General features: G+C 35.0%; 1 protein-coding gene across 2 annotated transcripts in view; it reads left to right on the forward strand.

Moving 5' to 3' along the window:
- Positions 1-22,373, forward strand: part of LOC147069566 (protein strawberry notch-like) — a 34,355-nt gene that overhangs the window by 299 nt on the left and 11,683 nt on the right. Inside the window, exons 2-9 of one of the 2 annotated variants that reach the window (XM_085950319.1) lie at positions 3,647-3,755; positions 5,908-6,018; positions 7,151-7,258; positions 13,979-14,140; positions 18,640-18,803; positions 19,636-19,717; positions 20,812-21,021; positions 22,022-22,194. In XM_085950319.1, coding sequence (XP_085806445.1) covers positions 3,647-3,755; positions 5,908-6,018; positions 7,151-7,258; positions 13,979-14,140; positions 18,640-18,803; positions 19,636-19,717; positions 20,812-21,021; positions 22,022-22,194 — 1,119 coding nt within the window. The remainder of the gene's footprint in view (positions 1-3,646; positions 3,756-5,907; positions 6,019-7,150; positions 7,259-13,978; positions 14,141-18,639; positions 18,804-19,635; positions 19,718-20,811; positions 21,022-22,021; positions 22,195-22,373) is intronic. The other variant, XM_085950320.1, reaches the window with a different exon arrangement.

Here is a 22,373-nt window from a genome sequence, read left to right on the forward strand (position 1 = left end):
AAACCTCATTAAGCATGTATGATGACTTTAAAAAAAATATCAGAGCGTTTTTTTTTATTTTTCGGCGTTAAAAAAATATAACCATAAAAAGTGTCAAAAAAAGCTTCTTGGTAAAAGTCAAAATACGGCTCTCGCGGTTTGACGTTTATTACAGGAAATCATTCTCGAATCTACTGCAATATAAAACTATTTAATTATTAATTAACTAGGGTGTGGCTCTATCGATTTTCTACGATTCGACACAAACCATTTTCCCTTAAAATTATTGAAATGTTAAGATCACCCCCGTCGTCTTGGCCTTCATGCGATGAACATTGTGTACGATTTTGTTGAAAATTACATTGTATTATTATTATTTTAAGTATTTAAGTTCGGGTATAGAGATTTTTATAAATATTTACGATTGAAATGCACAAATTGTGTGTATTACATCATTTTGCGTAAATATTGACATTTCTGTCAAAAATGTCTTGGAATGAAAATCATAAACTGTCATCATTAGATATAATATGGAAGTGATGGCACAATCCTGTCTTTTTTCTTTATTTATATCTAATACAGTTAAAATTTATACATTATTCATTACTCATTTTTGAGTAAATGACTAATTTCATTTTGTGATAGTTTTTGACAGTTATGTATGTGTAAATTATTTGAGAAATACAAAACATAAACACGCACAGAAACAAAACCACACACACAATGTCTCTTGATGCGGTTGTTGTTTGCATTCCCAATTTTAATTGTGTTTCTATAGTAATGGCTTTATGTTTATATTGCTTGCCGTAATCCTGCTGAAATTGGGAAAGTTGAGTATCTTTGATTCCATTATAGGCCGCACTAATAATTGAGTATAACAAGATGAATATTTGAAAGGCGCTAATTATTTACTCTTAAGTGTTCCGAAATGACGTCCATCTCACTCAGCGGTGAGCCGATTACTCCTATACAGGCTGTCCTTGACATTGGCATCTTGCACATCTTGCTGCATCGGCAGTTTCTCCAGTGAATTTAATATTCTGTAAAGAATACCTCAGTTTAAATTTGTTATACCCAGGGAACTCAGAAATAATGGGAACTGAAATACCTAATGGGTGTGGAGAAACAGGCAACTGATCACGAGTGTGGAAGAATATGGGGTAACCTTAAACATGTGTCAAGAATAAGCGTTCACATTCGTTCTGACAACTGCTCTCGTTTTATGCATTGACGCTCATGCAATATTGGTGTATAACACACACTATTGCATGTCTATAATGTGTGGTTCATTTTCGTAGGACACTCATATTCAAAGCTCTGCGTCAAAATGTAGTGTATTGGAATATAGCCTATCGGAATTCTATTTATTAATCTGCTCTGCGGTTATACCAGTGTTTACTTGTTTGAAATTTCATGTTGGAATCTTCGTTTAATTGAGTCTTTCAATCTCCATGCAAACTAAGAGCCTTAGTTTGAAACAATGTTTGAAGATATATTTCCTTCGCAGACCGTTTTAAGTCGTAAGAACGGCTCGATGGAAGCAAAAGATTCACCGCCTTCAGAACCCATAATTATTTCCATCTTTGTCTCATCTGTATGAAGTTTATGAATCCTTAATTTCTTTTCGTTTGTATCAACACTGTAGTTTATCCGTTTCTCACTCATGTATATAAATCCATCAGTACAATGCATTGGCACACCTTCTAACGCAAGACCCTGTTTATTCGAGAAGGTGACGGACGGGTAGCGAAGGCGAAGGATCGACTGCATTGAAGTGTCCAGTTTTTGCATTATCGATAAAAAAAAATCATTAATGTACGAAACAGCGAATTGAATGAAAGTAAAACGTACGAAAGTCTATGACCGCTTGTTGACCATGTCCGATTCTAATAATATCATATGGGCCTTGTATGAGGTTTGTATTTACAGATTTTGTTTTTACGAGAAATGGATGTCAGCCACTTGTTCAACTTATTAGGTCCCTACTCTGACTCATACACAAATTGAAAATCTATACGTGTACTTGTCAGACCCAGGATTCAACCTCGATCCTGAGACCCATGACGCTATAGGTCGATGCTAAAGCCGCGCGGCCATCGTGGGGTTAATCGCTTTTACTAAACATTTATTATATCAGTTTATGTTGTTGATATCAATAACGTTGATGAAAATCTTACTAGGACTACGAGCCCTTCTTTTTTGAAAAGCATCAAACACCAGGCTTCCTATTTACATTAGCATTTAGATGTGACGCGTACACACTGTTAACATCATAATATTACGGCCTAACCAAATAATTGGTTGACCTAAACAGACCAACTTTAATTTCGTTTATTCAAAATTCCCGCCCTTTCAGGCTTAGTTTTAGGCGTTCTGGCCGCCCGATGACTAGATTACTAGTACAAAGTACCTGTAGTAGTAATTTTTTGAAAAACGGTAGTTGAAAAAGGCTGGTCGCGCGAGTTTACCATTTTTATTACCAACCCATAACGTAAACCCATGTTCAAACAGCATGTAATCGAATAATATTTGTAACCAGTCCTCGTCGTCCATTCAATAGCGACATAATTTATAACCGTATATGATATACGCAAATGTAACTTAAGCGTCTATGTAATTTACAATCTGCCTGTAAAGTCGCCCAGTGTAATCATCGAACAAGCTAACAAGCAGGTTGTAAACACTCTACCGAGAAAAGTTGAAAGCCGGTCAACTTTACACGCTACACGCCGGCGTGTGGGCCTACTGCGTCTGCTCAGTAGAGCGCAGTAGCAACCTCCCGGTAAAAAAACGAATTACATTCTGTCAAAATAGTCGCTGGTTTGTGGCTTCTCAGCAAATGGAAAGTTTTGTGTGTAATCATCAAATCGCAGTAGCTGAATCGCCCGCTTTTAAATTCGCCAACAAACAGCTCGTAAAGAAGCTCAATGTAATTGACGCTTTACTGGCCTTGAAGAAGAAAAGTGTCTCTACATGTCAAATGCAGTGTTTAAATACATCAAATCCACCCTCCAAGAAATGTTGCTCGGTCGTATACGTATAACTGCTTTTTTGATTTTTCATAATTTTTTCTATTTTTCATTCTCTCTGGATTACTGTTTTTTTTCGTTTTTAATAATTTAATCTATCTCCAATATGTAATTTTTAACTGAAATATTTGATTTTATTATGCTTTTTGTGTCCATCTGTTATTGGGACCATCACATATTCTTTTATTTTATATTTTAATGGGTCATGTTCAGCTTCAATCCTTTGACATTTGATTGACTCGCTTCACATACATCATCGCTCGTTGACCTCGGTGGTATTATGTTCATTATGATTAATATTTACTCGGGTGCAGTTATAAAAGGTTTTACACAAACTTCGCATCATTTTTAAACTAAATAATAATGCCGAAGTGTAGTATTATTGGCTGCTTGTCTACTCATCGTGACGGATTGTCTTTTTTTACAACCTGCAATGTGAAGTTAATTGTAGCTAATTTCATATGTGGCGCAATGGTCCTTTTTATGGCTTCAATGTCATACATTTAGGCTCTTTCTGTGGGTTACCTAAATTCCTCGTTGACTTCGCGGTTAAAACGTACGCGCCATACATTATCTTCATTCTTGATTTGCTTGTACATATTATAATAATTTTACATCTAATAATTTGTTTGTTTCAGTCGAAGAAGAATAAATATAATTCGGAGGGAGAGGACAGTCCCCCGACAGGGTCTGACGACGATTCAGACTTTGACGAAGAGGATGATCCAGATAATCTAGAAGTTCCTGGTACGCATACTGTCATGAGATTTGTGACATCTAACTGTACATAAAACATCTTTACTTAACCGGCTAATTGTTATTTGCTACCAATTTATTCTACGCCGCGTAAAAATAGACCTCAGCTATAAAGCTGTATGGATCTTATTTACCTAATTCTTCGCAACATTGTGATTATCTTCCCAATACACATGTCTATTAAGGCGATACTTCAGTGAAACGGCAAATAATTTTCAACTATAGGCGCGATGAAATTTTGGACTCGCTGGCAGTCTGAGAGTGAACGTCAAGGTGTCAATACGTCATTTTGTTTCGTGATAGGGGGTATTAATTCTTAAATCGTGTAAAAATGACTAAAAACGTTACCCATTTACTTTAAAAAGAAAACATGTCAATGATTATATTATTATTGTTACTAATAGAACAATAAACAACATTAAATGGACGCATGTTGGATTTATATGACAAATTATATTTCGGTTGGCATGCGTCATTTGCACCCGCGACCCGCAATCCGCGCATCGCCTAGCCACGATCTTTTTAGACCATGCCTCAACTGAGGTATAGCCTTAATCAATATTTCCTGTAAATGTAAAGAATCCATTCAAGGTGAACAAGCCACGTTCTCTGACATTGGTTTTGAAAATCCTAAACGTCTAATTACGACTCCTGCATATTATCCTACCTTCAACCTTAAATAGCAATTATACTCAATGATTCATGTACTTATACAATAGGCGCGCACACAATGGCGGGGATTTCGGGCCTGGACCCCCCCAGGAACGGAAAAATACAAAGTAATATTAGGTACTTCGGTACAGTTCGGTTATGAGGAATACAGCGGAAAACATATTTTGAAAATACCCGATATACTGGATTTTTTAACCTAACCAAACCAAACCTAACTTAACCTAACCCAACACAACCTAAACTAACAAATAATCCAGTATATAGGGTATTTTCAAAATGTGTTTTCCGCTGTATTCCTCAAAACCGAACTGTACCGGTACTTCTAATGACTACTGGAAGACCAGTGGCTCTCATAAATTGGTGCATCCAAGACAAGACAGCGTGGACGACACAAACAGACACTAACGATCCTAATAATTATGACCATTAAGCTAAGTGCATTCAAGAACCCCTTTTAGATATTGTGACAGTTTGTAATAATTCATAGGTTACATGCAGGCTATGTGTTTATTGCTAGAATCAAAGTGCTTGGATATGTGGAATGTATTTGGAAAAGTGTGGTATTCCGCAGTCGAAGCGACGAGAAGCTTTATCGGAAGTTAATCGCACCTGGTAGATTTGCTCAATCCCGCAAACCATTTTTCTGTGACTTATTGTCTGTGTAATTGATAATTGAGTGAATCAGTCAAGATTATATCATTATATTGAGTCAGCCATGTTACAATTTTGTGTTTTTTTTTTTTAATTAAGCTTTTCCTTTTCCTGTTCAATTTAAATTTATTCACTTTAAATATAGTGATAATTTACAGGCTTTCACATGACATAAAAAACAAAGAAATTTAATATTAACAATATTTAAATAAAGGATAGGGTAATACAATGAGTCAAAAAGTATGTGTAAGTACACCGAGTTAAATAAGTAGACCTTGCTTTAAAAACTTATAGAACAACGTCCACCTAAACTCAACTTACATAAGTGGAATATATCAATAGTCAGAGCGATTTGATTGACCAGAGCTTTCACCTTTCCAATGGGGTTTCCACCGCGTGTACTTCTTTCTTTCCTCGACGTTTCGGGTTTGTTGCAGAAGCCATTATCAAGAGATATGTGTTAATGCCCGAAATGTCAAAGAAGTACACGCGGTGGAAACCCAAGAATCTATTACGATAAAAAACAACCGTGGAAGTCTCAAACATTATATAATTTGACACATTAACTGCTGACTAGATAATTACTAATTAATTACTACATTTAAATAGCATGATGATTATATCTAATGGCCACCTAATCGTTAAAGAGTTAAACTTAAAACACGCTGACGCGGATGGCACACGCTTACTTTGTGCTAAAAAAATAGAAATTATCCTATTCTCAACTCTTTGAAATGATTCAAACTGACATTTTATGATCGGGGAGACGTGTGGTATGTATGTATATTTATAGTGAAGATTGAATTGAAAATATTTTCAGGTGGGGGTAAAACTTTGGCGGCAGCTGCAGGACTTCCGGAGAAGCCAAAGATAGAGCCCGTCATTGCGCCTATCGCCAAGCCAAAAGATGGAAAAGTTCTGCTACCCATGGGTAATATAAATTTGAAATTATTTCTTACAACAAAATTAAATGTGTATCAACCATTCGCAGTGGTGTGGTCGTTTAACTGTCCATTTCTGAAGCCAAGTCGTGGGGCTGGTTTGATCGCATTGTTCTTTCAATCTTTGTTTGACCCAGTGCAAGTATTCAATAAGTTGGGCAATAAGCTCATACATATAACTTCTACTTTGTGGTTTTTGTTATAGCCTGCGTATGCTGCATTCTTAACACATTGATCGTCAACTAGTTTCACATAAAATAGTTAAAAATGATTATTTGTTTCTAAGGTATTATTTGATAGGTTGTGAAAGAATATAATGTTTTTTTTCATTTTGATGATTTTTTTACGTAAATATTGGTTTTTATGATGTGCCGGCCTCATGTGTCCGTCGCGGCGCCAACAAGTTAATTTATTATATTGTGCCGGGCCGGCCATTTCGCCGGTCACCTGTCCATATGTGTTGATGAGAGCATGGTGCCATTTCGAGGTCGAATTATATTTAGATAGTATAATAAACAGAAAAGGCACAAATACGGAATAAAAGTTTTCAAATTGGGTAGTATAATACCTGGATACACATAAACTGGAAATATACATACATTATAATCATTTTTGTAATTCTATTTTTTTATTATTTACATAATTTTTCTAATATATTTCATTTTTATTTTTATATCAATAAAAACACATTTACAATTTAAAAGGAAAACTTTTTTTTTCATTATGTACATTCTTTACATTAGTGAGTCTATCTTTCGTTACTTTGAAGGAATATTCTCAGGCCAAGTGGCAGTAATATACAGAAGGGCCATGCCGGTCACCGCGTATCAAAAAATTCACTGCGCGCGTGCCCGCCGGCGCTGTAGAACAACTCTAAGGTAGGTCGTCTTTGCCGGTCACCGGTGACCCCCATGGCCCCCTTAAAGTAATCCAATGCCGGTCACCGGTGACCCCCATGGCGATCAACGTGTTAATAATGACTCGTGAGAATGAAACTGGAATTGTTCTGTTTGATTAATATTTTTTACATTGTATGATGGAAGTTTTGATTCAATTTCTTTCAAAAATAATTCACCAGTAGGTCTATGAATGTGTCTGAATGTGGCAATTTTATGTTTTCAGGTGGACTCGCCATGGGGTCTGTAATCAATAAGAATTTCAAAATACCTGGCGGTGTCGTTACCAAAAACAGCGCTCCTCCAGGATATGAAATGGTCAGAATGAACCCAGGTAATACATCACAGCTGCCAACCATTCATTTTGCTATTATATACTTACTTCATTTAAATTAAAAACACGGTGAAATAAAAAAAGGGAAAGAAAACAACAATTGTATGTTATAGGTATATACGTTATATGTTCATCTGTGCGTGAACAAATTATATACCAATCTCCTGTTAATGTCTGTTCATATATGCTAATATTGCTATCAAACGGAATGTCGTTTTTACAGTTTAAATCGTAAAAATTTGTGTGCTTTAATCAAAGCAAAATTTATTGGCATTGTGTGTTGCTACTTCCAATGAAACACTAAAAATATTCCCCCCAAACATAACCAAGTGTGGTTGCTTCGTCAGTAACTCTTGCGTATGTTTTCCATTTACAGCGAAATACAAAAAAAAGACATGTAACATATAAGAACACATTATTCATTTATCAGTGGCGAAGAGTAGAGGTAGGCTGTTAAAACACAAAGTTTTTTTCAGTCAAACGTATTATTTGTTTTCATTGAACCAAGACGCCAATGTGTAGATACATATTGCTAGTTTTTTTTTAAATTAATTAAACCCTGCCTAATCCAACAATAGTAGATAATAGTCAAATGAATATTCAAGATTTTATAGAGGTAGAAGAATAATTTTTATCAAAGTTTAGTTAGGCAGGGCTTAATGAATTTTAAAAAACTGACACCATCTGTAATAATATATATTCTTAATTCAACGAAAACAAATACGTATGATTGAAAAAGTGATCACTATTTTTGTCGGATGGCCCATAGCATACCAGCCTAAACTATTACGGTTTGGATTAGGCAGGGTTTAATTGAATTTTAAATACTAACCGGCACCGTCTTCAAATTGCATTCTCAGTTCAATGAAAACAAATAAGTATGACTGACAAAGTTTAGTGTCCACTATTTATGTCAAATCTTAACAGCCTACTTCCACCCCTCGCCACTGTCAAGAGAAAACAAGTACTTAATTGAGCGCAGGAATTATAATGGAGGATAACGAAGATATATGTTTATGAGAAAATGGTATTTGGGACAAATTTGAGTTTGATTTATGTTGGTACATTTTTAGTACAGTGCCACCTGTGGAATTGACGGGGAGCCACAGTCGGTTCAATGTATTCTCGCATGACGTGTTTAATATGGTGATGTTAAGACTCGTTATGTATGTATTGTAGTTCCATTTTTGTCCGCTATACAGATATGTTTGTGGGTGTACCGTGATTTAAATAGTCTCCGTAACCACAGCAACAAAAACAGTCCTGTATCCTTTGCTTCGCTATAATACGTGAACATTGTGACACCCGTATCTATGTGACATGTTTTTAAGTACCTTTCTTTCACTGTGTTTTTAATTTTAGGGTTCAAGAAACGGACATGCTTTTTTACTTTTGCAGTTTAGCCTTAAGATGGTGGGTAGCATAGGTCATCTAATATCGTCAAATACGTCGTATTTTAATTGTTTTTGTTAATACAATAAAACCTTGATTTAATGGAATTCGGATTCAACAGACGTTATTTCTGGTCTACGTATTTAAATCGAAGAACCTTCACTCGTAAACAGCATTCGTCGCATGATTAGCAATGTGATCAAACAGCATCGTACGTGGTAATTCGTTCTGTTGTCGTGCGGCATGACATTCTGCAACATTGTGCCGTGTCCATATTGACAAGTTGCTGGCAACTGCTGTATTTTTTATGAAATTATGATAATTATCGTAAAATTTAATGAGGTTGCCAGCAACTTGTTTGCAATGTGGACACGGCTTTACGTGTGTCAACCAATTGTAAATATTTTTGTTTTTCGTTTTGGTTAAATACATATTAACACTGCTTACGGGCCCTTTTAATTAATTTTGTAATTAACGTCTGAAATGCATTTGAAAAGTAATTAGCAAAAACACAATTCTGTGCGGCCCGTAAGCTATGGGTTAAATTAAATGCCGGGAGATTCTTTTCGCGCGCATTTCTATGAAAAAGTAAAACCTTATAAACATTTAATATTTTTTGGAAATATATTATAAGTATAATATCATAAAGACTTGGATATCGGTTAAGTGGTTCACCATGATTCTAAGAGATGGCAGTGTATGAACAATATATTAAATTATTTAAAATAAATCGACCGGGGATGGTATGAAGAGTGTACAGTATGTTCGTGTATACACACTCATTTTCTATGGCCAGCCTAGCGTGTACGGAATTTAGAGCGCGTTTTTAGCATACATCTGGTTGAAAACAATTGACTTACTAACTTGTCAATTTTTTAACATACGCATTTTTTAACATACGCATTTATTTACATAACAGACTTTCGTCTTTGACGGAAATCTCCTCACCACAGTAAGTTCATTACGTCGAGGTTTTACTGTATTACAATTTTTTGATTGATGTTAACAGCTATTTCAGGCTACAGTCCCGTCTTCAAAATAATAACTCGATTAATGGTTTTACAGATTCTTTATTTCATTGATGATTTTGCATCATTATGGAATGGATGAAAAGAGAAATTCACTGGTGGAATTCATTTAATTGGCTGTAAATTCAAATCTATTTATTCCACAATTTTTGTTTTGTGATAATTAACCCTTTCTAAGCGTTACGAATCCCGACTTAGTACAACAGTGCGCGTTGTGATTTCAAGCATCAATAAATCGTAATAAATGTCAGTCAAACATACACAAATAGAGTAGTAAAAAATCGGAGTCAAGTTCAAAAATGATTATGACAGAACCTAATATTTTATGTGACTCTAAAAATAAACATTCGTCGCCTAAATCTGATAAGAAATTACGAACAAGACTTCTTCATTGAAAAAATGCCAGCTTACTCGAGCGGCGCCATGACACTTACGAAATGGTGCTGGACTAATGCGTCGATGACAGATTAACAAGTGTAAGAACAGTTCAGTATTCTTATAGTCTACCGGCTACCATTTCGACAAATATGCCATACACATAATGAATAATAATATGGTTTATGACTTTTATGAGCATTTTTGTTGAGTGTGTTGAAAAAATATCAGTCATAAATAACTCATTTTTATAGCATCCAGGACATCTCAAACTGTGTAACTTTTGTTTGAACTCGCATACACATTGCAGCACTGCAGGCCGAGTATAAATAAATCATCCTTGAGAACTACTGGCTATTTGAGAGTGATGTACTTACCACCAGTGCCTGGTTTGTACCCAGTGTTGCCAACCGTACTATAATTATAGTATTTGTACTATAATTTTGGTCCGCGTACTATGTACGATATAAAATAGATATAGTACGCCCAAAATACTATAATTTTGTCTTCGAAAATTTGGAAATCTGCGGCCCGCGCCGAAATATTTTTCCTAAAAAAAAACGAGCCGACTAGAAAAATGAAAAATCGGGAACCTGCGGCCCGCGACGAAATATTTTTCCTAAAAAAAACAAGCCGACCATGAAAAATTGGGAACCTGCGGCCCGCGGCGAAATATTTCTCCTAATAAAAACGAGCCGACTATGAAAAATTGGGAAAATTTTCATTTTCAACAGATGACAACGCGTACTATATTTTATCCCCAAATACTATAATTTTGGAGGCTCTGTACTATAATTCCACTTTCAAAATATGGCAACACTGTTTGTACCTACCATTGACCCCGAACTGAATGGAATCGAATGACACATAGTTTACATAACAAAATGGTTTATTTTTCGAATACCTATTACAATTCGTAAAATATTAAATTTCAAACACTTTTTGCACTTCTAAATGCTTTATAGTCACCACAATTTTATTTTCAAGTTCATTTGTTTTTTTTTTATTATATTACTTCAATAACCTGGTACTAGAATAGGTAATCTCTTATTTTATTATAATGACGTGATAGTAAGTAACTCGAGTTATTTTCGACTATAAATATAAGAAGAATTCTACATAAAAAAAATAGTAGTCATGAATCAAACCCTTTTGAATAGTATTACGAAAAAAATAATTCTCAAGTGTCTGTCTCACACCAGCAGACGATGATTTGCCGCGCAGTGTATAAAAATTCAGTAGCGCGGGACCTGGTGTTTGCGTAATACGACAATTTCCGCATTTATGCGGGAACGGGCGTCTGAGTGTTCGTGTCTTTTCTTTATAAATGGCTGATAACTAGGGTAAATAAATAATTTTTGTCTGTTTCACCTAATACTATAACCAGAAAATAGTATTTAAAAATGTTAATCAATGATAAACAAAGAGACATATTAAATCGCGGAATTCTAGGTATATTTAAATGACACCTGGTTCAAATTATTTTCCGAAACTATAAACTCGCGGATAATATACTGGCAGATAGGCGAATGAATGCAATCTCCAAAAGCATTCCTTTTGTAAAAATATTTTGTAAATTCACTTTGATCAATGTAACTTTCGAATATTCTATTTAACAGTTTACGCACCAAATAGTTTTTCAATCACTAAAAAACAATATAACTTATTATATCGCAAACTCGTATCGTTACAAACACGTCAGTCAAATGTCTTCGGCGCACATGCACTAAGAAGCGATAAGACACTATATACGCGGCAAATTTGAATTGGCCCGATGACTGATATATTTTTATTCAAGACACGCTCCCGAAAAATATTTATTTAAATTAGATAGAACAAAAGTTTAGGCTATCCATTGACAGATGTCAAGAGAAGGATGATTTTTGAATAAATTAAATCAATATTCGAATTATTCGCGCCTGGCGGAAAGCAGTACTAGGCAAACGAAAATCGAAATGACTTTAGTCAGCTGACGCGCGGATGACTCGCGCGTATAGGCTGACTAAAGTCAGTTGCCGCGTTAGAAAGGTTAATTTTTTTCAATATCACAGTGAGTAGATAATAAATTTTTGAATACGCTTGTGAACCTGTCTGCAAGTGATATTGTCCGGGTACACTGTAGATGGGTTTTTAGCCTGAAACAGCTGTCCAAAATTGTGGGATTCTTAAAAACATTTTTCGAAAACCATCATAATAATATTGTACGACAATAAACATGTTTCATCGATACGTCACTGTACCTGTACGGTGCATGTTTACATGTTGTGTCCAATCATTATTTGTGATGTCTGGTCCTTTGTTTGTGTTTTGAGGAATATAATGTTAACGGGAATCATTCTTCCGTCCAAATTACACAACCAGTCTATGCTCCGCTATTGTCATCATAATTACCAGTGTCTATAAAATTTTGGAATGCGAAAGATGGAAAAATGCCTGGAAGTCAACTTCAGCAAAATCTGAATAAAAAACACTGAAATAGAATAATGGATGCATCAGTAACTGAAGAATGTATATTTTGATAAACTATTTTTTTAATACAACAAATAATTTACAAGATTTTAGAGTGTGACATTCATTATTTAAAATACATCGGTAACACCTCAGAAACATACCTATTATAAATAATATGGTGCCAGGCAGGAATCGAACTCACGTCCATCGAAATCAGGCTAAAGTGCTTTAGCCACCTGTATCTTACCTCATTACGATGAAATTAACTGATAGACATGCTGTTGAAGTGTTTATTAAATTAACAAGTGCAAGTACGTTGAGACTAAAATTTGGAGAGATCCCGATGCTGGCCAAAAAAACCCGTTGGCCAATATTGACAAAATTTGATAAACGCTCATGACTATTAGATAATTTCATCATAATTAGGTAGCTAAATTGGTAAAGTGGTCAGAATCTGATGGATGCAGGTTCGGGTCCTGCCCGGCACCATATTTATTTTTTTCAATATATTTTAGTTTCTAAGGTATTTCAAATTATGAGTTTTTTTTTAAATCGAGATTATGTTGTGATACTTTTAATGACAAATATTGTTAATTATTATGTGTTTGTTAGTCACTTAGTTAGTTGGTTGATGGCCCCCGTAATCCAGTGCGTAAGGTGCTGGCCGTTCACAGCATATTTATCTATTACTAACTACAATACTGTTAAAAATACTATATATATTTTTATATCAATTTAATGATTGGTTTAATCGTCATATAAAAAGTGAATCTTTAAGTTGACAAGATTGGTGGTGTAATTTGACAATTATTATACTGTCATCAGATTATCTTTTGATTCATTCAAAGTTTGTTGATTATTAATGATGACTACAGATGAGCGTTCTGTAATAATATTTACATCAGTCTAAAATTGACAAGAGTTTCATAGGAATCAGCACATCCACTGAAACTTGTGTTGGATATAAAATGAGACTTCAATCAGATAAGTATCTGGTATGAATGTTATTATGGGTTGTTTTTGGTCTATGTTCATGTTATAATTAATGCAAATGAATTTTTTGTGATTCTCATGCTGGGCTAAAGGACAATGTGTACGTAATCAAGTACTCGGTGTTCGAAAAAAGATAAACCCGGCAGTAGGCCAACTCAATACAAGCGATCTTTGAATTTCTTCTATTGAATTAGCCTATTGCACGGCCTACATGTGAAGTGAAGTTAAGTTAGTATGAAATAATGACAGTGCATACATGCTAACTATTGCGTAATGAACATCGGATCTACGATCTGTCACATGCACAAATGATTATCGTACACATGATCTAAACCTAAAGGGATATATTATTTAACACAAATTGTAAAATATGAATTTGGTAACGATACGGAGATTATATTGTGGACTAGCATGCTTGAGAGTGGTGATGACGGTTGAAGATTGTGTGGCTTTTGTGTAATGCTGTGTTGTGTGGCGCTAGCGGGAGTCGGAGGCCAGCCAGGCAACGCGGGCCTCTCCCCTCTGCTGGGCGCCATGAGCAGCTACTTCCCGCCCGCCTCCTCGCACCCTCACCCTCAGGCCCTCCACCACCACATGACATCCAACACGGCAGCCTACAACGCGGCCACCCTGCTGGCTCAGAGTGAGTAGTAGACTCCCTTTTCCGCACACACTTTTCACTCCTAACCTAACTCTCTTAACACGGGATCCTATTCTTTTATTACAAGGTTTGTGGTTTTCTATTTTGCATCTGTTTGGGTTTCTTTTTTTTCTCTTATCTTCTCGTTGATTATTGTATGTTGTATTGATTTTTGGTGGTTTATTTTGTAGTCTTGTATAATGGTGGAGAAATGAAACTATCACTTAGTAGAGAGCATTTCATTTAATATATTATATTAAAATAAGCGATAAGTTTTATGTGATATTATTGCCTTATAGTCTACTGTAGATAAGACAAATTCTAAATATGTAATACCACTTAGTCTAGAACAATGTTTCAAAACTCTCCATGTCCCCCTATCAAATTTTTATAGTTACCTAACAAATTCTGAAAAGAAATGAATTGCTTCAAATAAAAAATGCACATAGGCAATACTATTTTTAATTCAACTTTCGTAAATAAATATGTATATTACGACGTACAACTCAGAAGAAAATTAGTGCGATCTTTTGCTTGATGTGAGCTGCAAAGAGTTTTTATGTGAGGTACTAATTTGGTCCACCATAACCTCAATATTTTGACGTTGACATTTGCGCTAGTGTTGCCATCTTTCACTAAAAATAACAAGGAAAATTACGAATATAACAGTGCTGCCATATTTTTTCTCAGAATATCAGGGTTTCAATATCAAAAAAATATTTTGGAAAATGCCTTTTTTATTAACAAAAAAAATGTAATAAATATTAATAATTTGTCCATTGCCCCCCCCCCCCCCCCCTCGGTGGGGCGTACGCCCAACGTTGCGAAACACTGCTCTAGAATTAATATAGTTGACGATAAGTTTAATGTTACTGTATAACTAAAAATATCTCAGCTCATTAGCAAAAATAATGTCTGTTATTGTATGACATTACAAAATTATTTTTTACAAAACTAAGGATACCTTTTTAACTTAATAAAATAAAATGACATCCTGGTGATACACTGGATTCTTGGTCTATCATCTTTGAAAGGACCAGATGAACCAAACGATAAATGCGTAAAAGCAATGAATGCTTGGATTTACTGCTGGCAGTACGTATTGCAGCCATAACAAAAAAATGCAAATGTAAACACGTATCATTGTACAAGTTACAAGACTGCATGCATGGATCAAAATCTTGTGGGAGTTCAGCCGCTTTTTAATTCTCAAAAGACAGTTGCAACTTACACGATATCTGCGTATGCGTATTATAATGATAGTGGTGAACGTGCCGGAAAAAATATGAGCACAGTGAACCTTCACGCAACAACCACCAACGCGTCACGTTGACAGTTGAAAAATGAGATTGGCGTGACAATTGGCATTTTTGTGTGTAAACGGTTATTATCTCAATAGTTTAACACTACACGATATTGCTGATGGCAAATCCACGCACATGTCCAAGCGCTATAAGGGAAAAAATTACAATTCCTAATGATTTACAATTAAAATTAGAATTTCACTTTTTGCTTGTTAAACGCTTTCGCTGCTGAATAGATAATGAGATTTTAATTGCCCCCTTTAAAATGCACGTTAATTACATCGATCGGCCGCCTGGTCATTACGCACCGTGTGCGTCTTCCGCGTCCAAAGTATTAAATAGAGTTTACGAGTGGATGCCGTCCAACTCCATGAGATATATAACAAAGACAACTGTAGTTGATAATGTGATCTGTCAGTGACAGCTGAATTCATGGGGGGGGGGGGGGGTGATTTGGAGTACCAATTTATTTAGACCAAAAAAAATAGATCAATCCATAAAAATACGGCAAATTAGATGAAATTTTTAACGGGTCAGTGTGGGAAAATAGTGAATAGTGCAATAATCGATGCAATATTTTTTGGTAATTGTGTATGAGAATATTTCGCGACCTGACCAAATCAATTTTCCTTTCGATAATGCGTCAAATGATTATTTTGACCGACTGCCTTTCTACAAGGCATACTTAGTTTTCACTCTCTTGAATCTCATAGGTCACTTCTGCTCTTGAGACATTTTCGCCTGTTAGGGGTAATATTTAATTTATAAGGGTAGTATTTATTAATTGAGTTAGCATTTACTTGGTAGAATTCCATTTTTTTACACCATTATCAAGACTTAACTTGATAATGGTGTTACAACCGAAATAGCTATCGACAAAAACTTTTAAAAACTTGTAGAATTTAATATTAATTATATTTTCATTTCTTGTAGGGTAATATTTGTTATAATGTAAATCTCATGTTGTGAATGTCTTAAATTTAGATTTGTTATGTCCACAATGTTTTGTTTTCGTTAATAAATGAACTATACATGAGGGAAAATGACAGATCGAGGAATAATAAATCGAGAATCCATTTTACTATCACGTTATTAACCACCACCGACGCCTTTCTTATTAAAATTTTTCGCATTTTATCTACAGTCTAATTGGCTTCACTGTCAGTGTATTATGTCAGTTCTATCGAATCAAACCTTATTGATTGATGAAAATGTCGAGAGCGGAACAACATTAGTTTCACATTGTATTATGTAACCATTGTTAAGATAAATGCTCTCCAAGTGATGGCCTCTTATACCTCCTTATTTATAACACTTATTTACATCCTTTGTTTTGTTAGTGAATGATCTCTTTTTCCCTTATTTTTTTTGAGAAATCCTGTCGATTCTTAGTTTTTCTATCGCTGTATATTTTTATCTGAATGCTGCATGGTTTATACTTTGATTATTGTATTGAACACAAAAACAGTACTGTAAGAGTGATACACCTAGTTTCAGTTTCGTGCTTAATCTCTCGCATTCGTAGTAAAGTCAGCTGACAAATTGGCAATCATAGTGCAGTGGCGAAGATTCCACACTGAGCGATTATTTATTTAAAACCTACCTCATGAAAAATAATCTTTAATTACATATTGACGTATTTAAGTAGTCACTAATATTCCATTACAATAATTTAATTTGCCAACGACATATGTCATTTGTAAGAACGTATTATAAATAAATACAGATTACAGCACCATCTGATAAAGGTTAAAATATGCGACAGCGCACCATCTGTCTTTAACGTATTTATTGGATTATTCGCCGGTAATGCTGATTTTGTATGGACTTTATGTCACGTGACCTCAGTATGTCTATCACAATGTATGCAAAACGATAGGATATGCGTATGCCTAAAATCTTTGCATATAATATTATTGTCTATGACTGTAGCTTTGTTTAATATAATTAATAATTTAAATAATTTAAAAAAATAATTTCTATGGCATTCAATCACAAATATAAATAAAATAATATGGATTATTTGAAAAATGAAAAATAATTTTATCTAATGATTTTTGATGTGTATAAATGTTTCGGAGCACACATAATTTAAACTCATCGCTCAATTTTATGTCATCGGTGAGTTACTGAAATTTCATAGAATTAGTGTTTCGTCACCATTAGTGTGTATATCTATTCAACAGTTGTAATATCGTATTATCTTATTATTTCCTGTAAGCATACCTGACAAGTGTGTTCTTTTTCTTTGATCTACACAGCCAACCTCTTTCCAAAAGACAGCCTTCGCCACTGTCACAGTGTATAATAATTGTAAAGGTATGATGCCGGATAACACTGTCGAAAGTTGGTTGAATCTGTCATGAGAATAATGCACGATAAACATTAGTTAAACAATCATTTAAGTAGTTTAATTGAGTTTATTGCTGTTTAAGTTTACACTGTGCAAGCAGGTGAAGCTTGAACACGTCGTGATATTTTAATACTTGCATGGTGAAGAATTGAATTACATGTTGACTGATTGATTTGAGCAAGGAAAGTGATTAAAGCCTGATGATTGGTTCGAAGTTGGTAATTTCTAGGTAGTTGATTTTTATGCTTTACCTGTAGTTTATGGTGATATCTTCAATTGCATCTTTGAGGTCAAATGTCACCACAGACGCTTCTAACGCTGCAGTCATGTGGATGTAATTTTGATGTATACCTTTCGACATTAATATAATAATTATTATTTTTAAAAATTTTTGAATATTAGAAAATAAAAGATTAAAATAACCAAAGTCTTGATTGCACTGCATGCATGTCCTGTTATAACATAACAACTGTTTTAAGTCTGAATTATTGCCGTATGCTTAGTCATACTTAACTGCTGATAACGTTAGGCGGCTGTGTAGTGAGTAGTACACGTAATTGAGAAACGCAAGCGACAGGTGTCAGAATAGTCAGGTAAATTATATTGTGCATAGATTTTGGGATAGTATAGTGCTGTATTTTGTTTGAATATCTATGTCTTTCGTACGAATAAACAAAGTACAATACTATATTTACTTGAATTATGCTTGACTGTTTTGAGAAATGATACATGCGTATTTCAAGCCTTGCCACTATTTGACATCTTTAGTATTTATCTAGCAATCGACAAGACCACGGTCTTATATTTCATTTGATCTAGTTAACATTGTGCATTCTCCGTTCCAGTGGAAATGGCAGGCATGGGCCTCAGCATGAACCCATTCCTGCTGCAAAAGATGAACCAGGTGCTGTCGGGTGCCATGGGGGGTCCCCTGGCCGGAGTCCTCGGTGGGCCGATGGCCTGGCCGCAGGGCATGTCCTACCCCAAACAGATGTGGTCCGATCAGAAGGTTACTTGTGTTATATATTTATTGACAGCAGATTTATTAATAAACCCGCTGTCAAAAATTTAATTTATTGTCTAATGCAGAGCTACGGATTTGAGATTCTTCAATACACAAATTTCACGAGGAAATTCGCTGATTTAACGAATCTTTTCGTCAAATCGTGTGCGAAATATAAACATTTCTATTAAGGCCTTGTTCAACTCTGAGATTGCCTCGAAAATGTTGTCAGGTGACGTTCACCTTTACAATAACAGTCAGCGGACTTAATTAACAGACAATAGTAATATAAAACAAACATAATATGTTAGCTATAACAATCGGCAGCTCGTTACTTGTCCAAATAATCTCCAATAGTTGTGTGAAAAGACATTTGAATTAAGAAAATATTGAGAAAACTGTTTATTGCGACCACCAAGCTGACCAATACATATTTTTTGGCAACACCACACAACAATCGAAACTAACTTCTAGATAATCAAATAGGTACTCGAATGGTTGCGTGTAGTTGTTGTTTAACGTTGACATTTGGCACTAGTTTGCGAGTCTGTGTATGTAATTACATAGATCTTAACAAAAAATTTTATCCTCATAAGAAGTTACATAATGAAAATTGCAACCTTGTATGTACTTTGAAATAGTAAAATGAAAAGTTAAGTTTTGATTCGACAGTGGGTTTCAAATTTAAATGTAGAAGAAAACTTCTGATTTAAAATTTGATACTGTCCACAGTGATACATTTATTGTTGTCATGGACATTGATGTCCATGATACATTTACTTTTATTAGTTTAGTAATAATTGTGATTGATTCGATTAAATGTCAAAATTTTTCACAGCAAATGGTTGGGGAAGAAGAAGAAGGCGATGACGAAGAAATGGGTGTGGCAGAGACGTACGCCGATTATATGCCTTCCAAACGTAAGACTTTTCTTTTACCATGTCTGATCCTAATAAGATCATTAAATTTGTATAAAGACCATACATCAGTGAAACGGCAAATAATTTTCAACTGTAGGCGCGACGAAATTTTGGACTCGCTGGCATTCTGAGAGCGAACGTCGAGGTGTGAATATGTCAATTTTTTTTCATGATGGCGACGGGTATTAATTCTTAAATCGTGTAAAGATGACTAAAAACGTTACCCATTTACTTGAAAAAGAAAACATGTCAATAAATATATTATTATTGTTACTAATAGAACAATAAACAGAACATTAAATGGAGGCATGTTGGATTTATATGACAAATTATATTTCGTTCGGCATGCGTCATTTGCACCCGCAATCCTCGCATCGCCTAGCCTCGATCTTTTTAGACCATGCCTCAACTGAGGTATAGCCTTAACTGATTTTTGTTTTTACGAGAAATGAATGTTAGCCACTTGCTCTACCTATTAGGTCCATACTCGGACTCCAAACGCGATTTGAAAACAATATTTGTATTTGTCAGACCCAGGATTGGAACCAGGGGTCCACGACATTATAAAAGGATCCATAAACCACTCAGCCGTAAGACTTAATATTACAGAATATGTTTTTCATTGGATTTAACAAATTATGTATTGGTCTGTTTATTATTCGATGCATTTATACACATATTCCATATAAGTCTATATCAGAGGTTGGCAACTTTTTCTCTACGAAGGGTGTAATACAAAATTTCATTAGTTTAGGGTTACATATTTTTTAACCAGGTGTGACTTTTTTTTACTGTACATGCAAAATATTTATTAGGACATATGACTTTTTATCAATATTTACATGATTTAACGGTAATCTTAACATTTTTCATATCAAATAATTTCTTCGTTTTTAAATTTTTGTCGACTAGGGTCAGCAACCTTGGTGACGTGCCAATGTACCTATCCCTAGCCGATCCCTAGTCTATATAAAATAGTTGGATGTCTAAATATACTTAGAATTAAATTTTATTGAAGCGATGTTATCATTTTAAAGTAATCATTGTAAATCCATTCAAGACAAGTGTTATTTTACTATTTAATAAATTTACAGTGAAATTGGGCAGAAAACATCCAGACCCCGTTGTAGAGACGGCTTCCCTCTCATCAGTTGAACCGACAGAGGTATGGTACCGCACCTCGCTGCCCGACGAGACTATAAACACCGGAAGACTGAGCGCTCTGCAGCTTGAGGCGATTGTTTATACGGCGCAGGCGCACTCCCATCTGCTGCCAGATCAGAGTCGGGCCGGCTTCTTAATAGGTAATCCACAAAATTATCATTTACAGTATAAATTTTATTATTCAGGCCTTAACTCCCTGACTATCTTACCCATAGAGCATGACGGCCGGTGGTATGTAAAATTGTTTTCATCGGAGGTGCATTAAAAACCTTGGAGCTGTCTAAATGAAATTTTTCAATACATTTCAATATTTTTTTTTTTATAATTTATTAATAAACGGCACATGCCGTTATGAAACATAATGCTAATATGTCATTTAACATGTATAGGTATAACGACGATCCGGCTTGTATAATAATCGCCTTATGGATTTTTGTAAATAAACCAGTACCTATCCATGTCCGTTCTATCTTCGGGAGCGCACTTTTTCAAGGACTGCGTACAAATCTATATGACGTTAATTGCAAAAAGTTAGTGACAATTTATGAATAGCAATGGCACACATTGAGTGATGTTTTTAAAATTGGAAGGAGTGCAGTGCACTTGCATGATGCCAGAGCAGCCGCCACTGCCATTGGGTAGAAACATCTCAATATTCACACCAGATTAACGTAATTGTATAATATCTCATCAGACAAAGAAAACGTAACTTTGTAATACTGAGGAAAATACGATGGGTAGATCCATCAATTAAAAACAAACCGATGCAGTATTTCAGATATTAATTTCTTGACGTCTTTTATGATAAAGATGTTACTATAATCGCTGTCCATTCGCATTTTCATGCTCTGTCCGACAGTGGCAATAGGTGGAGGTAGGCTGTGAAGATTCGACATAGTGTACACTAAACTTTGTCAACAAACACGTTTGACTATTATTATTATTAACAGCCTACTTCCACCCTTCGCCACTGCTGTCCGATCTGAACTACCTACAGCCCTCAGCAACATTCGTGTGGTTACAAGCTGTGTGTCAGTCAGTACATTAAGTTATATCTGTTTACACATAGTTTGTATGTGCGAGGCCGCTAAAGTTCTGAAGTAGTGTTGTCAAATCATCATTGAAATTGTTGATTTCCAGGCGATGGTGCTGGTGTAGGGAAAGGCCGTACTATAGCCGGAATAATCTACGAGAATTTCATAAAAGGCAGAAAGCGAGCCATTTGGATTTCCGTATCCAACGACCTGAAATATGACGCTGAGAGGGATCTCAAAGATATAGGTGCAAAAATAGACGTCCATCCGTTGAATAAGGTTTGTGCTAATTCAATAAAAGTTTTATTCTAAAGAATTTTGATTAATTCCTTAAAGAACTTTTCGATGGTGATTCCAAATTCCATTATTCATATTCGAAATAATGACAGTTCATTGTGTGAGAAACTTACTTTGCATTTGTTACATTAATAAGCATTTTTGTCTCAGTGCGACCCTGA

Source organism: Rhyacophila brunnea, unplaced genomic scaffold (genome assembly GCF_057557595.1).
Source record: "Rhyacophila brunnea isolate RB1 unplaced genomic scaffold, BYU_Rbru_1.0 scaffold_23, whole genome shotgun sequence".
Taxonomy (NCBI): domain Eukaryota; kingdom Metazoa; phylum Arthropoda; class Insecta; order Trichoptera; family Rhyacophilidae; genus Rhyacophila; species Rhyacophila brunnea.